The following is a 14,296-nucleotide window of genomic DNA, read 5'->3' as shown; positions in this document are numbered from 1 at the left end:
TACAGGTGTGAGCCACCGCACCCGGCCTGTCCTATTATTTTCTAAGTTTGAACCCACTTGCAACACTGCACCCTTTGCACCCTTCAGTGTCCTGAAACATTGCCGAGCACCACTGGTGGGTCATCAGCATCTTCATCACAACACCCGCTGCACATAGGGTGGTAAATGCACCTGCACCTACCTACACAGCTAGTTACTGTGGTGACTGAAATTGGAGCCATGCTGCTGGGGAACAGGTGTTAATTACACTGTGGAAACTAACATGTGTGCATTATTGGAATCGTACAAAGGGAGGACTCCTGTGATCAGAGCTACCCATGAGTGCTGTGGCAGGACTTGATTGAAATAAACAGATATTCACACCCGGTAAGGCAGCACTGAATAAAATAACTACTAACAGAAACAGGAATGGCAACAGCAGCAAGTGTTTACACCAGAGGCTCCCAAGCCATCTCAGTTCTCAAAGCCCCTTGTGTCTCAGTGATTTTTTTTTAATTGGGCAGCCTCTGAAGCCAGACCAGCCTCAGAGAGACCCCCTCTGTGATTTTTCCACAGCACCCCTCAGCCAAAAGAAATAGCCAAGAGAGCTGTGTATTAAGTAGTGAATAGTATAAGTTCACATGGCAGCTGAAAGATGGTGCTATGACTATTAGTTACCAAGTTAAAATATCCCACAGTGCCCCCTGAGTCTGCTGGCACTACAGGGCGTTGGGAACTGCAGGTCTAAGCAGGAACTTACGTGCATGAGCCAGGCTGAGTGCCCAGAGCCTCAGGTAGGAGGCGGTGTTGGAGATGCATCCCAGACAGTACTCAATGGAATGGATTACTTGGGTCATTAATATTTCTCCAAAATTAAACTGAGAGAGATCACACAACATATGTTAGAGTCATGATGTTACATGTGTACGTCTACATGCCAAGTGGGTTCCACTTCAAGGATTACAATGAAAGAGCTGCTGGCTGGATGCTGGTGAGAACACGCTGGAGCGTGAGGAACAGAAACCCAAGACTTGCACTCTGTCCATCACTCTGCCACTACCCAGCTCCAGGACCAGACTTTACCACCCCAAATCCCCACCTTCATCAGTCCCACTCCCACCCCATGCCTCAGACTCCCGTGTGTAAACCAAGAAGCTAGACCAGAGGAACTGCCACGGCCACAGCTGCTATACAAATGGGATTCCTGGGCAGGTCTCAGTAATTATGAAACCTCTACTGATAAAATAGGTATTCACCAACCGCAAGAGTAGAAGGCGATTCACTAGATGTGGGCATTCTAAGTAGAGCCAACCAGGGAAAACTATGCAAGGGGTCCCTGATAGGAAAAAGCTGCAAAACACCAGGCAAGGTGACTCGGATGCGCTTTCCAGCTCTGCTTTTGTTTCTCTATGATGCTAGAACTTAATTATTAATTGTCCCGAATTAAAACATGAAATTACATAATAATTACAAAATGCTGATTATATGAAATTTTGTTTGGTCCTCACTAAATGGTCAAAGTAAAGTTTCCAAGAAAAGAAAGCAGAGGCCGTGCTCTGCTCTGTCTGCCCGGGACTGCACCTCTCTTCTTTGTGGGGAGCTACTACTTCCCTGTCCAGCCTTATATCCCCAACCACAGTTGCTCTGAATTATGTCCCCAAAAGTCTTATGCTTAAGCTCTAACTGCAATGTGACTGTATTTGAAGACAGAACCTTTGAGGAGGTAATCAAGGTTGAGTGAGGTCAGGAGGTGGGCCCTGACCCACTGTGACTGCTGTCTTCTGGGAAGAGCAGGAAAAGCAGGGGCACAGGCACAGAGGACAGGCCCTGGGCCGACACACAGCAAGCGAGCAGGGAGGCCTCGGGGAAAGCAGCCTGCCAGCATCTGAGTCCGGGCCTGCCAGCCTCCGGAGCTGTGAGAAAAAGTCTCTTATTGAAGCCACCCAGTCTGTGGTATTTTGTTATGGCAGCCCCAGGGGACTAAGACGGCAGTCACCGGTGCAGGGGACTGAGGCGGCAGTCACCGGTGCAGGGGACTGAGGCGGCAGTCACCGGTGCAGGGGACTGAGGCGGCAGTCACCGGTGCAGGGGACTGAGGCGGCAGTCACTGGTGCAGGGACAGCAAGTATGTGGGGATTTTTTCCTAAGAGTAACAAGCTGGTAAGGGCGCTTTGCTCGCTGATGGAAAAACTGAAAAAATAAGTCCAGGGCAACTTGTGACCATGGTTCTAGCATCATGGGGCCAACTGACTTCACAATATAAAGAAAACTTACAAAGAAAAAAAGCCATCCAAGGCCTCTTGGAATTGGAGACCCAAAAACTGTAATCATCCTGAAACCAACTCTACCTCTGTCCTGCCATGAGCCAGTAAAAATCCCTTTGCAATCAGAAAAAAATGGGTCTCTATTTCTTCCAACTATGGAAAAGTTCTGACTGACACAAGAAACTTCTGAAAGCAATGTTCATGGCACCTTAAGTCACTCCAATCATAACTGGTAATATAACAGCAGAAATCCCACTGGAGAAGGAAAAGGACAAAATGACCCGAACTCACATATAATGCCACCAACTCTATCATCAAACAGCATTTGGAAAGCGCTAACCTTCACTCGAACCCTAACCACCGCCTGGTTGGCTTCAACAATGGAAACTGGTTTCTCATAGTTCTGGAGGCTGGAAGTCCCATTTCCTTAACCATTTTTTAAGATGATTAAATATTATCTTAACATGATCATCTCTATGGAAGCTTGGTTACTTATCTATCAATAGCAGTTGAAAAGATTTACCTCTTCACACGCCATTTCCCTACATCCATCTTCCACCTGGTGATTTCCCTCTTCCACATCTTGGTTTCCCAGCAATGAAACTTCTTCCTCACTATCTTTCCTTATAAGTGTGTAACCACTCTAACAACCAAAAGAGCACAGAGTCAGTGCCTATAAAACCACAAGGTTGTGACAAAACAAAACTTTATTTATAGTTTCTTTGTTTCTCTTAATGATTCAGCTCTTTAAGAATAAAAAAGTTCTTTAGGCCAGGTGCAGTGGCTCACACCTGTAATCACAGCACTTTGGGAGGCCGAGGCAGGTGAATAACCTGAGGTCAGGAGTTCGAGACTAGCCTGTGCAACATAGAAAAACCCCGTCTTTTACTAAAAATACAAAAATTAGCAGGGCGTGGTGGTGGGTGCCTGTAGTCCCCCTACTCAAGGGCTGAGGCAAGAGAATTGCTTGAGCCCAGGAGGCAGACGTTGCAGTAAGCTGAGATAGTGCCACTGCACTCCAGCCTGGGCAACAGAGGAAGACTCCAGTCTCAAAAAAAAAAAAGGAAAAAGAAAAAAGAAAATCTTAAAGAAGAAATTAAGAAGAATATGGAAAAAGGCATTTTAATTATGCCCATCTGAATTGAAGGATTGAGTTAAACTCCTAATAAGCCTGTAGTTCATGCCAGCAGGGCCTGTCTCCACAGGCCCTGGACACAGCAGGCTCTTTCAACATCAATGTTTTATTTACTTATTTATTTTGAGACAAGAGTCTTGCTCTGCTGCCCAGGCTGGAGCGCAGTGGCACGATCACAGCTCACTGCAACCTCTGCCTGCCAGGCTCAAGCAATCTCCCACCTCAGCTTCCTGAGTACCTGGGACTATAGGTGCACACCACCACACTGGCTTATTTTTGTATTTTTGGTAGAGACAGGGTTTCGCCATGTTGCCCAGGCTAGTCTCAAACTCCTGGGCTCAAGTGATCTGCCCGCTTTGGCCTCCCAAAGTGCTGGGATTACAGGTGTGAGCTACCATGCCCAGCCAACGTCAATGTTTTAAATAAAGGAAGCTTTGGCTTTTAAATCAAGACAAGGAACCCTCCAGGGGTGTTTTCTACACCAATCCTTGTATAACTGAAAGCAGACTTTGCTCACACTTTACAAGCATGCATCCAAACCGGCACTTACCCGGTTCACCCCGAAGCAACTACGCCCATTGTGAAGCCACAACAAAAACAGTGGCTTTCCCAAGAAGAGGACCGGGACAGACAATGCTGTGACAACCAGCAGCACTCTCTGGACATACTCCTGTTAGTGCAGAAGGTGAGAAACTCGATTACAACGTGAACGCACGCTTGCGGTGTCAGTAGCACACGATGAAATCAGTAAAGATCAAACAATGTCTCCACGCGAGGAACATTAAATAAATGCCAGCCAGCTACACTTGCCAGTGGGTTTTCTTTTCCTAAACTCACAGCTGAATTCTAGAACTGATGCATAACATTAATGACCCTGTGGTAAAGTATTATTTTGTTTCAGACCAGCAAGGAAGCTTTACAAAAATTGTAAATAAAGTCAAACTCCAACTAATCATTTTCTGGAAACACTGTAAATGAGAAAGCATAGCACAAGCAGAATATTTTTTATATTTTTGGTTCTGTTTTCCTGTTATTTGATGATTATAAAGACTGTTTGAGGACTCCTGAGTGTGAAGCAAGTGGATTTACCTCCACACACAGAAAATCGTGGAAGAGAATTCAGAACAAAACCAAAAAAACTTCCTTAGAAAAACCAAGATTTATAGTTACTTAAAGCTAAATCAAGAGCAAAACTCACTCAGGCTTACACAGCCACGGCAGTCCGCATGGCTTTCCAGGGTCTGGACGGGACACTGTGCTGTCCAAGCTTATCACTCTCTATGGTTGCCCCTCATCAAAAACAGGTCCCGAGAGCTCTGTGTGCTACTCAGGCACAGGGCTGTATTATCTACACAACATCAACACAATGAGCCTCTCAAAAAGCCGAGAGGTGGCGGCCACAGGCAGAGCCACATCAGAAGTCCTAGGCTGGAGCCAGGCTGACCTAGGTTACCAGCCTGGCCCTACAGACCGCTGAGTGACCAGGACTGCCCTGAGCCACTGGTTATCACCAGTAACAGGGGACGACACCACCTACCTCCTGGGGCTATTGTGAGAACTAAGAAACACTAAGTAAGGAAAGCACACTTTCAGGTGTGCGGCAGGTACTGAATAAAGGGAGCTGCCCTTCACTGATGTTTCTGTCCACAGTGCCTATGCCCACTGAACGCCCTTGCTTTTATCTGTGGTGTCTATGCCATCGTACAAAGCTTCAACAAAATAATGATAAAATACAATTCTTAAAAATCATAAACAAGAGAAACAAAAAAAAAAGCAGAAACTTGAAAAGTTCAAAGAGAACGCAAATATGCATCTCGTCAACGAGGCCAAAGTTATGTAAGTTGAGCTTCAAATCCGACTTAAAACTTTCCAGCACCCAATAGAATGTGAAAAACAAAACCAAATGCTCCATTCACAGATTAACAAGATGAAGAACCAAAACACGGCTCAGGAGGAACACAGGCTCGGACACTACCGACTGGGAGGGTTTCCCAGATGTCCTCACAGACACTGGACAACGTGGTGAGCTGTGTCTGGGCCAGCATCCATGGGCAGGACGTGCCGTGGCACTCACAGCAGAAAGACCTTCAATGTAAGGTGGGTAAGAACTATGGCAAACGCTGACATTTACTGAGTAGCTGGCTTGTGCAAGTGCGTTCGTACGCACTTTGGACACATGTGCGCTACACCATGAACCAGCTCCTATTTTTAGTCCCACTTTACAGATGAGGAAACAGAGGCAGAGAGAAGTTAGTCATCTGCTCCAAGTTCCATCCTGAGGAAATGGCAGAGTGGGGCCTCAAGCAGAGCAGGGAACCCTGAGAGCCCACTGTGACATCACACAAACATAGAGTGAGAGGAAAGCTCATTTTTCGAAAGGGTCCATGTGCTGTGACCCAGGTGGTCCCTTCTAAATGGGGGGACTGGGCAGCCCTCGGGAAACCCTCCGGTAATGCATTTTCTTCCCACCAGTTCTGCTGGTTTCAGGGGTTTTTTTGCTTTTGGTTTTAGTTGAGACAAGGTCTTGCTCTGTCACCCAGGCTGGAGTGAAGCAGAGCAGTCATGGTTCACTGCAGCCTCGACCCCCTGGGCTCAAGTGATCCTCCTGCCTCAGCTTCCCAAGTAGCTGGGACTACAGGTACAGCCACCACGCCTGGCAAATTTTGGTATTTTTTGTAGAGATGAGGTCTTGCTGTGTTGCCCAGGCTGGTCTCGAACTCACAGGCTCAAGCAATTCGCCAGCCTTGGCCTCCCAAAGTGCTGGGATTACAGAAACGAGCCACTGTGCCTGGCCTCTTCCTACTCATTCTGATGGCTACTGAATGGCAGCGAGTTTGGTCATGCTGCCTGACCAGAGCCTGCACACAGCAGTCGAGCTGGACTGGCATCCTCCAGTGATGACACACGCAGAGACAGAAGCAGCCTTTCCAGGCTCCTGGGAGTCTGTGGAGATCACCCCGACACTTCTACTGCTCAGAATAAAAGGCCATTGGGAATACTTTCATTAAGTTCATGAGAGTGGGAAGATGACTCACCTGCCCTGTGTAAAGACCATTTGTTTTACTGGTTGGGAATAAAAACATGTTAATAAATTCAATCAGAATGCTGGGAGCAACTCTGGAGGTTTCTGCTGAAAAAACCAGCCACTTGTAGAAAATCATAAATATAAGGTATCCAAAGATACAGAGCATGAAGAGAAGTTCTGGGATGGAAACCAGGTAAATGTTGAACTTCTTCCTGAAGTGCCTAGAAAAGAAAAGGAATCAATCAACCCATGAACAAGATCAGCCTACGTTAAAAAGAGTAAATTTAACTCTCTACAACTAAACATAAAGCGAATTTCAGAATAACATCATTTCTCATATGATGACTCCAGATACATCTGAGTATCCAGATACATCTACGAGGAAGAGATGTGAGGTCGGCCAAAATGGCTACAGTTTTGGGGGTCAAATCTCACTCAAATTTTCTTCCTTGGTTCCCTAATTCAGAAACATTTTCTTCCTTAAAGTAAGGCTACACAATATTAGTGAATCTGGCTCCAAAATGCTGTATCTTACATTGTTATAAAAGTTTTTCAAGACTCCAGTTATAGTGACTTAAAGCTACAACATCAAATTATACAAATTATGTTTAGAGATGAGAATGAACAGGTCTAGTTAGAGAAAAACGACACCATCTCTTACTCTTCATATACTAGCTCTAATAAAGTAAAAACAAAAAGATTTTTTATTTGTAAAATAAAAACGGAATATGACAAGCATCCCTTCTGGAAATCGACATGAATGCACATGTCAGATGTCTCCCCCACTTGAATGGAAGCTCCATTGGGGCAATAAATTTTTTCTGCCCTCCTCACTGCTGAACCCCGAGTGCCTAAAATAGCACTTGGCACTACTATGCGCTCGATAAATACATATTTGCTGAATGAATGAATTGCTGAAACCACAGAAAATCTAAACAGCCACAACAGAATCATGTAAATACAACATCATATTGGCTGCCCCTTACCCAATAAATCCAGTCACCAACAAGAAGCAAAACTGAAGAAATGCCAAGTTTGGTTTATAAATATTGCTTAAAAAAAAATCTGTACTTACAAGTGGTTAAATATTCCCAGAATGACTCCAAAAGTCATGTGAATGATTCCTAAAATCACAGACATTTTCATTTTGAAAGAGTTTAGAAAAGTGAGGCGATTTGTGGCCAAGTTCCAAATCTAAAACCAAACCAAACAAAACAAAACAGAATCTTTAACTTCCTTCAACAGGTGACACTCAAGAAAGTCCCTGTCTTAACTCGAAAGGTGGCTCTAAGTTTAAGAAGGAAACAACATTCAGGCTTTTCTTTTGATGCTTTCAATCTGAGAACCACTGATTTCCTTAAACCAGGGCCACAGACAGTTAGAAAACAATTTTATCACTGTTAACGCCAAAGGATGCCAGATGGAACCACATAGCACTTAGGGAGATGTGCCTGGGAAGTCTTGACAAAAGGCAAGGCGAGGGAAAGTCACACACAGCTCAGAGACTGGAAGGGTCAGGACGCTTTCAAGGTCCTGGGTTATGTCCCCTCTACGTGGGCAGGAGACATACATGTGTCATCACACGTTTATATACATGTGCCATACATGCTCCTATATGTCTATTTTGTCATAAAGTTTAGCTGTGAATACAATGAAATCAGAAATGCTGCAAGTGGCCAAGCCAAGATGTGCCAAGAGGGACTCCAGGCCATGGCTGACCTCCCCAGGGTGCCCCTGGCTGGTCTGAGTCCCCACAACCTCCTCACTCACTGACTGCTTCTCTTACTGTCTGAAAATGAATTCCTACAACCTGCTCTTCAGGTGGATTAGGAAAAGGGAAACAGGGCCTATTAAAACAGAATCTTTTTTTTATTTTTTTATTTTTGAGGAGTCTCACTCTGTCACCCAGGCTGGAATGCAGTGGCGCAATCTCGGCTCACTGCAACCTCCACCTCCTGGGTTCAAGCAATTCTCCTGCCTCAGCCTCCTGAGTAGCTGGACCAGCATGCCTGGCTAATGTTTGTATTTTTAGTAGAGACAGGGTTTTGCCATGTTGGCCAGGCTAGTCTCAAACACCTGACCTCAGGTGATCCTCCTGCGTTGGCCTCCCAAAGTGCTGGGATTACAAGTGTGAGCCACTGCGCCCGGCCTTTTTTTTTTTTTTTTTTTTTTTTTTTTTAAGATAAGGGGTCTCACTGTCACCTAGGGCTACAGTACAGTGGAGCAATCATGGCTCACTGCAGCCTTGACCTCCTGGACTCAAGCAATCTTCCCACCTCAGCCTTCCGACAAGCTGGGACCACAGGCACGCACCACCACTCCCAGGTAATTTTAAAACTTCTAGTCTCCCAGTTCCTAGCCCTGAATTATCTCATTTTGCCCTTGGAAAAATAAGATTTTAGAATGAAGTATTCAGGGTTGAGAACCAGGAGGCCAGTCAACTTCGCTGATATATTTATATTATATATACTTTTATATATTATTTTAAAGTATGCATTTTATATATGTAATGTACATACATTGGTTTACTTTTGAACTAAATGAATGTAATGCCTAGTTTAAAATTAAGTTAAAACAGAAAGACAAAACCATACCCCAATTTCCTCCAATGCCTCTCAAAAAAAAAAAAAAAAAACTCACTCAAACTTTGTTCCTTGGTTCCCTTATTCAGAAACATTTCTTTCCTTAACACAAAGCTACAAGTTATCCCTGAATTTGGCTCCAAAATACTGTGTCTTAAAGAAACTGTTGTAGCTGTGTTTCCAAGTTTTCAGTTACATTAAGACTTAATGCTACAACATGAAATTATACTAATCATGATCAGAGATAAGAATAAACAGAACACACTAAGAGATACTGCCTCCTTGGAGAGCCCAGGTTAAGGAATGCTAGACTTTTTTTGCCCAATGACTGTACACAATTACATCCACAAACTAATTTTGAGATGGTTTCTGGGTCATTCTTTTGATTCTCCAGAAAGACTCCTGACAGCCCAGAAAAACCCCACCTAGCCCTGAGGTCCGATGCCTCAGCCACTGCCGCTGAGCCCTAGAAGAGGCTGGGGATCCTGGCACCCTGCGGCTACTTCTCCATTTTCTATTTTATTTATTTATTTATTTATTTACTTTTTGAGATGGAGTCTCGCTCTGTTGCCCAGGCTGGAGTGCAGTGGCCGGATCTCAGCTCACTGCAAGCTCCACCTCCCAGGTTCACGCCATTCTCCTGCCTCAGCCTCCCAAGTAGCTGGGACTACAGGCGCCCACCACCACGCCCAGCTAATTTTTTGTATTTTTAGTAGAGACAGGGTTTCACCGTGTTAGCCAGGATGGTCTCGATCTCCTGACCTCATGATCTGCCCGCCTCGGCCTCCCAAAGTGCTGGAAATACAGGCCTGAGTACTTCTCCATTTTCTTTCTACTAACACTTCTCCCATTCCAAACAACTACCCCAGTAAGCTCTACAATAACCTTACGCTTCCTTTCAGCTCTAGCATTCCATGCTACTTCTTTCCAGATCAAGGGTTTTTAAAAGTTCACATATACAAGGAAGAAATGTAGGAAATGGCACACATTTCGGGGCTACTGAAGTGCCATTTTTCACCAGAGGAAAATAGGTAGGACACATGACAGAACACAGTCCCGGCTCTCTGAGGACTTCCTCTGACCTCACCTTCCCAAACCAAGGGACCCCAGCTCCTGGCCTCCCCACCCAATGTCCGGGACTGGGATGCACAGGGGCTAATGCGCACCTCCCCCTTGGTGCAGTGTGAACCCTGCTCAACAGTCTAGAGAACCTTGTGGCGCCCGAAGCTAAGTGGCACCACAGAGCACCCAGAGACAATGACAGAGTGCGGTGCACTCACAGGATCAATGCCAAGGGGATAAGGGCCTTGGAACACTCCAGGAACGCTTGGATCCAACTGCAAAATGCTGTTGTGCCTGACGACGCTGTCGCTGTAACAAAAAGCAGAGTGAGGAGGCTGACCAGGGAGGAGGAAGGTCTAGGAAACATGCTTCCCACCCAGAGCATCACCAGCTATGGGACACTTACTTCCAAAGCACCATCTTCTTACGTTCTGCGGGGGGGTGGCTGGAGGTGTACATGGCAGACACGTTCCACCCAGAGCCGAACAGGTTGACTGACTTTGAGAAACAGTCATTGTAGATGAGGCCGGTGTACACCGAGAACAGCCCCATCAGCAGGAGGATGTACCGGCCATTAAAAAACATCCTCATGATCTGTGAAGGGCAAGGCGGGAGGATCAGAATATGGTCACTGGAGGGTGTCCATGTGACAGCTGTCGGTGTGGGAACCACCCTCACCACTCCTCCCGCGGCTTCTCGGAAAACAGCCTGGCCCCGCAGACATCCCTGTCAGCCACAGCTGACAGGCCACACACCTGCCCAGTACAGCCACAGCCTACAGCGAACATCTAAGGGGTGTGTCTCTTTCGGTCACTGCTAATGCCACCCAACCAGATATATGAGCTGGAGTGTTTATATTTTTACCTCTTGTGACTGATTTAGTCTGGGATGATTTTCATTTAACACCAACAAAAGGGCAAATAAAAACATCACAAAGCCATGTCCGAAGTCTCCAAACATCACAGCAAATAAAAACGGGAAGGTGATGATGGTAAAGAGAGCTGCAGAAAAAAGGAAAAGAGATCTCTGATTCACAGCAAATATGGAAAATCTGAGTTCATTCAAACACAATGATACACAACGATCTGGACTTTCTCCAGAATTCCCAAGATAGGATTGGGTGGTTGCATTTAAAACCTTATAGTTTTAAATAAGATAGCAAAAAAGTAGCGATCAGCCTCTTTTTCCAAATATCTATTCCATTCTTAGAGCAAGAATGCGGCAATGCCATTGGAAATATGGGTATTTACGAATCAGACTTCCAACCTGGATTGACTTCTCTGTAGCTTCCTACTCCATAAGCATCCACGATGTTCTGAAATCCCTCGGTGAACTTGTTGGTGCGGATTCGAGTGGGGGGTGTTTCTTTCGTGGGGATTATGTTCATGAATGAGGGGATTGTAGCACCACTCTCTCTCTTCCACATAAACAAGGAAAGGAAAAAAATTACTATCCAAGAAGAAAATTACTATCCATATTCAACAAATCTGAGTTACTGCTTTGTTTTTATTTTTGAGACGGAGTTTCACTCTTGTTGCCCAGGCTGGAGTGCAATGGTACGATCTTGGCTCACTGCAATCTCTGCTTCCTGGGTTCAAGTGATTCTCCTGCCTCAGCTTCCTGAGTAGCTGGATTACAGGGGCCCACCACCACACCAGCTAATTTTGTATTTTTTGGGGTTTCTCCATGTTGGTCAGGTTAGTCTCGAACTCCCAACCTCAGGTGATCCACCTGCCTTGGCCTCCCAGTGTGCTGGGATTACAGGTGTGAGCCACCGCACCCAGCCTTGGGTTACTGCTTTCGCAACGCTCTGTGTGTAGCTTTGGTACAGGATTAATCTCCACTCAACAGGGTCAAGAGCAGCGAGAGGGGCTGGGGGAAAAGCCCGTCTGTGAGGAAGCAGGGGCTTGGGGAGGGTGGCACTTGGGGGCTGTGGTCTCCAAGAAGGAAGGGCGAGAGCAGGACTGAATGGGCCAGAAGTGAATGGGGGGTGGGGAATGCGGGGCACATGGGTATGGAATTGGCTCAGTCACCGACAGAAAACTGACACTGAGTACTTTATCTCTTAAAAACGGTGAAGAAAGAGGAAGTTTGAGGCAACTGCAATATACTTAATAAAAAAATGAGAAAGGCAAGAATAAACCAGAATGTCACATGAATTCTAGTATGGCAAAATCATAAATATAACTTTATCCATCAGTGTTTACAATTCTTCTGAAACGCATTATATTGATTTATAATGAAAATACTTTTAAAATAAGGTAAAACAGGTTATTGCCAGAATAGCAGATTTTCCGGTCAAAATAAGTCTCTTTTTATTTTATTTTATTTTTTTTTTTTTGAGAAGGAGTCTTACTCTGTCACAAAGGTTGGAGTGCAGTGGCATGATCTTGGCTCACTGCAACCTCTGCCTCCCAGGTTCAAGCGATTCTCGTGTCTCAGCCTCCCAGGTAGCTGGGATTACATGTGTGCAGCACACCACCACATCTGACTACTTTTTGTATTTTTAGTAGAGACGGGATTTCACCATGTTAGTCAGGCTAATCTTTACTAAAAATACAAAAACTAGACAGGCGTGGTGGTGCGCACATGTAATCCCAGCTACTTGGGAGGCTGAGGCACGAGAATTGCTTGAACCCGGGAGGCAGAGGTTGCAGTGAGCTGAGATCACTCCACTGCACTCCAGCCTGGGTGACAGAGTGAGACTCCTTCTCAAAAACAAAAAAAAAAATAAAATAAAAAGAGGCTTATTTTGACTGGAAAATCTGCTATTCTGGCACTAACCTGTTTTACGTTACTTTAAAAGTGTTTTCATTGTCAATCAATCTTACAAGGTCATAAGAAGAAAAAAGCCAGGGAGTACCCACAGACAGTGAGAAGACGCCAGAAAGAAGGTCCACAAGACAGATAAAACCAGTGTAACTGACTGATTCAAAAGGAGTTAAAAGAATTAAGAAAATAATACAAGACAGGAAAAAGCACCAGGAATCAGATTTTAAAAGACTCAGGAATGAGGTAACAGAACTCAAGAAGGAATTAGGAAAAAGAGAAAAAAATTATTTCAGAAATAAGACAAAACCAGAAGGAACACAAAAGTGAAGAACCCTTCCTCATGCTGCTGTAAGAGAAACAGAAGGCATAGAGGGGAAATCTTACAAATCAAAAAGAAGGAACAAAAGACAAAAAGGATTCAAGGGAAAATGACAGATACTGAAGATAAGCAAAGAAGGTTCCACTGAAAGATGACAGGAGGTCCTAAAAGAAGAAAACCAAAGCAAGACAGTAGAGCAAATACCAAAAACTACAATTCAGGAGAACGTTTATGAAATTAACAAAACCACCACCAAAGACTATATATTGAAAGAACATACAGAAAGACCACATTAAGAGACACATTCTGGGCCAGGCGCGATGGCTCATGCCTGTAATCCCAGCATTTTGGAAGGTCAAGGCAGGTGGATCACTTCGGATCAGGAGTTCGAGACCAGCCCGTCCAACGTGATGAAACCCCATCTCTGCTAAAAATTCACACACACAAATTAGCCAGGCATGGCAGTGCAGACCTCCAGACCCAGCTACTTGAGAGGCTGAGAATCACTTGAATTCTCACTGCATGAGAATCACTTGAACCTGGGAGGCAGAGGTTGCAGTGAGCCAGTATCATGCCACTGTACTCCAGCCTGGGTGAAAGAGCCAGACTCTATCTCCAAAAAAAAGAGAGAGAGAGACACATTCTGTAAAATCATTGTTTGTTTTTTGGTTTTTTGTTTTGTTTTTTGTTTTGAGACAAGGTCTGGCTCTGTTGCTCAGGCTGGAGCGCAATGCAGCCTCAACCTCCCAGGCTCAAGCAATCCTCCCACCCCACCCTCCAGAGTAGCTGAGATTACAGGTGCATCACCACATCTGGCTCATTTTTAAGTTTTTTTGTAGAGATGGGGTTTAACCATGTTGCCCAGGCTGAAAATCACTAGTCTTTAAAGACAAAACAAAACTAAACTAAACTAAAAAAGCACAAGAATTACAAGGAAAAGAAAATTAGATTAGCATCAGGCTTTTTGTTGGGAGCATGGTGCCAGAACAAGATGGAAGAACATGTGTAAGATACTCAAGGGGAAAAAAAATGAGCCCAGAATTTTATTTCCAGAAAAACTAACTCCCAATTATAAAAAGCAGCAGACAGCTACTGTGATCAACGTGAGAATTCAGGGAATATGATTCTCACAAGCCTCTGTGAGGCGTCTCTAGGGAA

The 14,296-nt window shown here is 44.9% G+C and overlaps 1 protein-coding gene across 2 annotated transcripts in view; it reads right to left on the bottom strand.

Moving 5' to 3' along the window:
* The window catches only part of ATP6V0A2 (ATPase H+ transporting V0 subunit a2), a 53,949-nt gene that overhangs the window by 4,555 nt on the left and 35,098 nt on the right, over positions 1 to 14,296 (bottom strand). For both annotated transcript variants that reach the window (XM_050747907.1, XM_050747908.1), the window contains 9 exons: positions 11,314 to 11,464; positions 10,912 to 11,048; positions 10,454 to 10,641; positions 10,266 to 10,356; positions 7,479 to 7,597; positions 6,414 to 6,624; positions 3,929 to 4,048; positions 2,767 to 2,886; positions 740 to 857 (listed from right to left, as the gene is read on the bottom strand). In XM_050747907.1, the coding sequence (XP_050603864.1) occupies positions 740 to 857; positions 2,767 to 2,886; positions 3,929 to 4,048; positions 6,414 to 6,624; positions 7,479 to 7,597; positions 10,266 to 10,356; positions 10,454 to 10,641; positions 10,912 to 11,048; positions 11,314 to 11,464 (1,255 nt within the window). The remainder of the gene's footprint in view (positions 1 to 739; positions 858 to 2,766; positions 2,887 to 3,928; positions 4,049 to 6,413; positions 6,625 to 7,478; positions 7,598 to 10,265; positions 10,357 to 10,453; positions 10,642 to 10,911; positions 11,049 to 11,313; positions 11,465 to 14,296) is intronic.

The sequence above is a fragment of the Macaca thibetana genome, chromosome 11, assembly GCF_024542745.1.
Source record: "Macaca thibetana thibetana isolate TM-01 chromosome 11, ASM2454274v1, whole genome shotgun sequence".
Taxonomy (NCBI): Eukaryota; Metazoa; Chordata; class Mammalia; order Primates; family Cercopithecidae; genus Macaca; species Macaca thibetana.
This window is presented reverse-complemented; position numbering and strand designations above follow the sequence as displayed.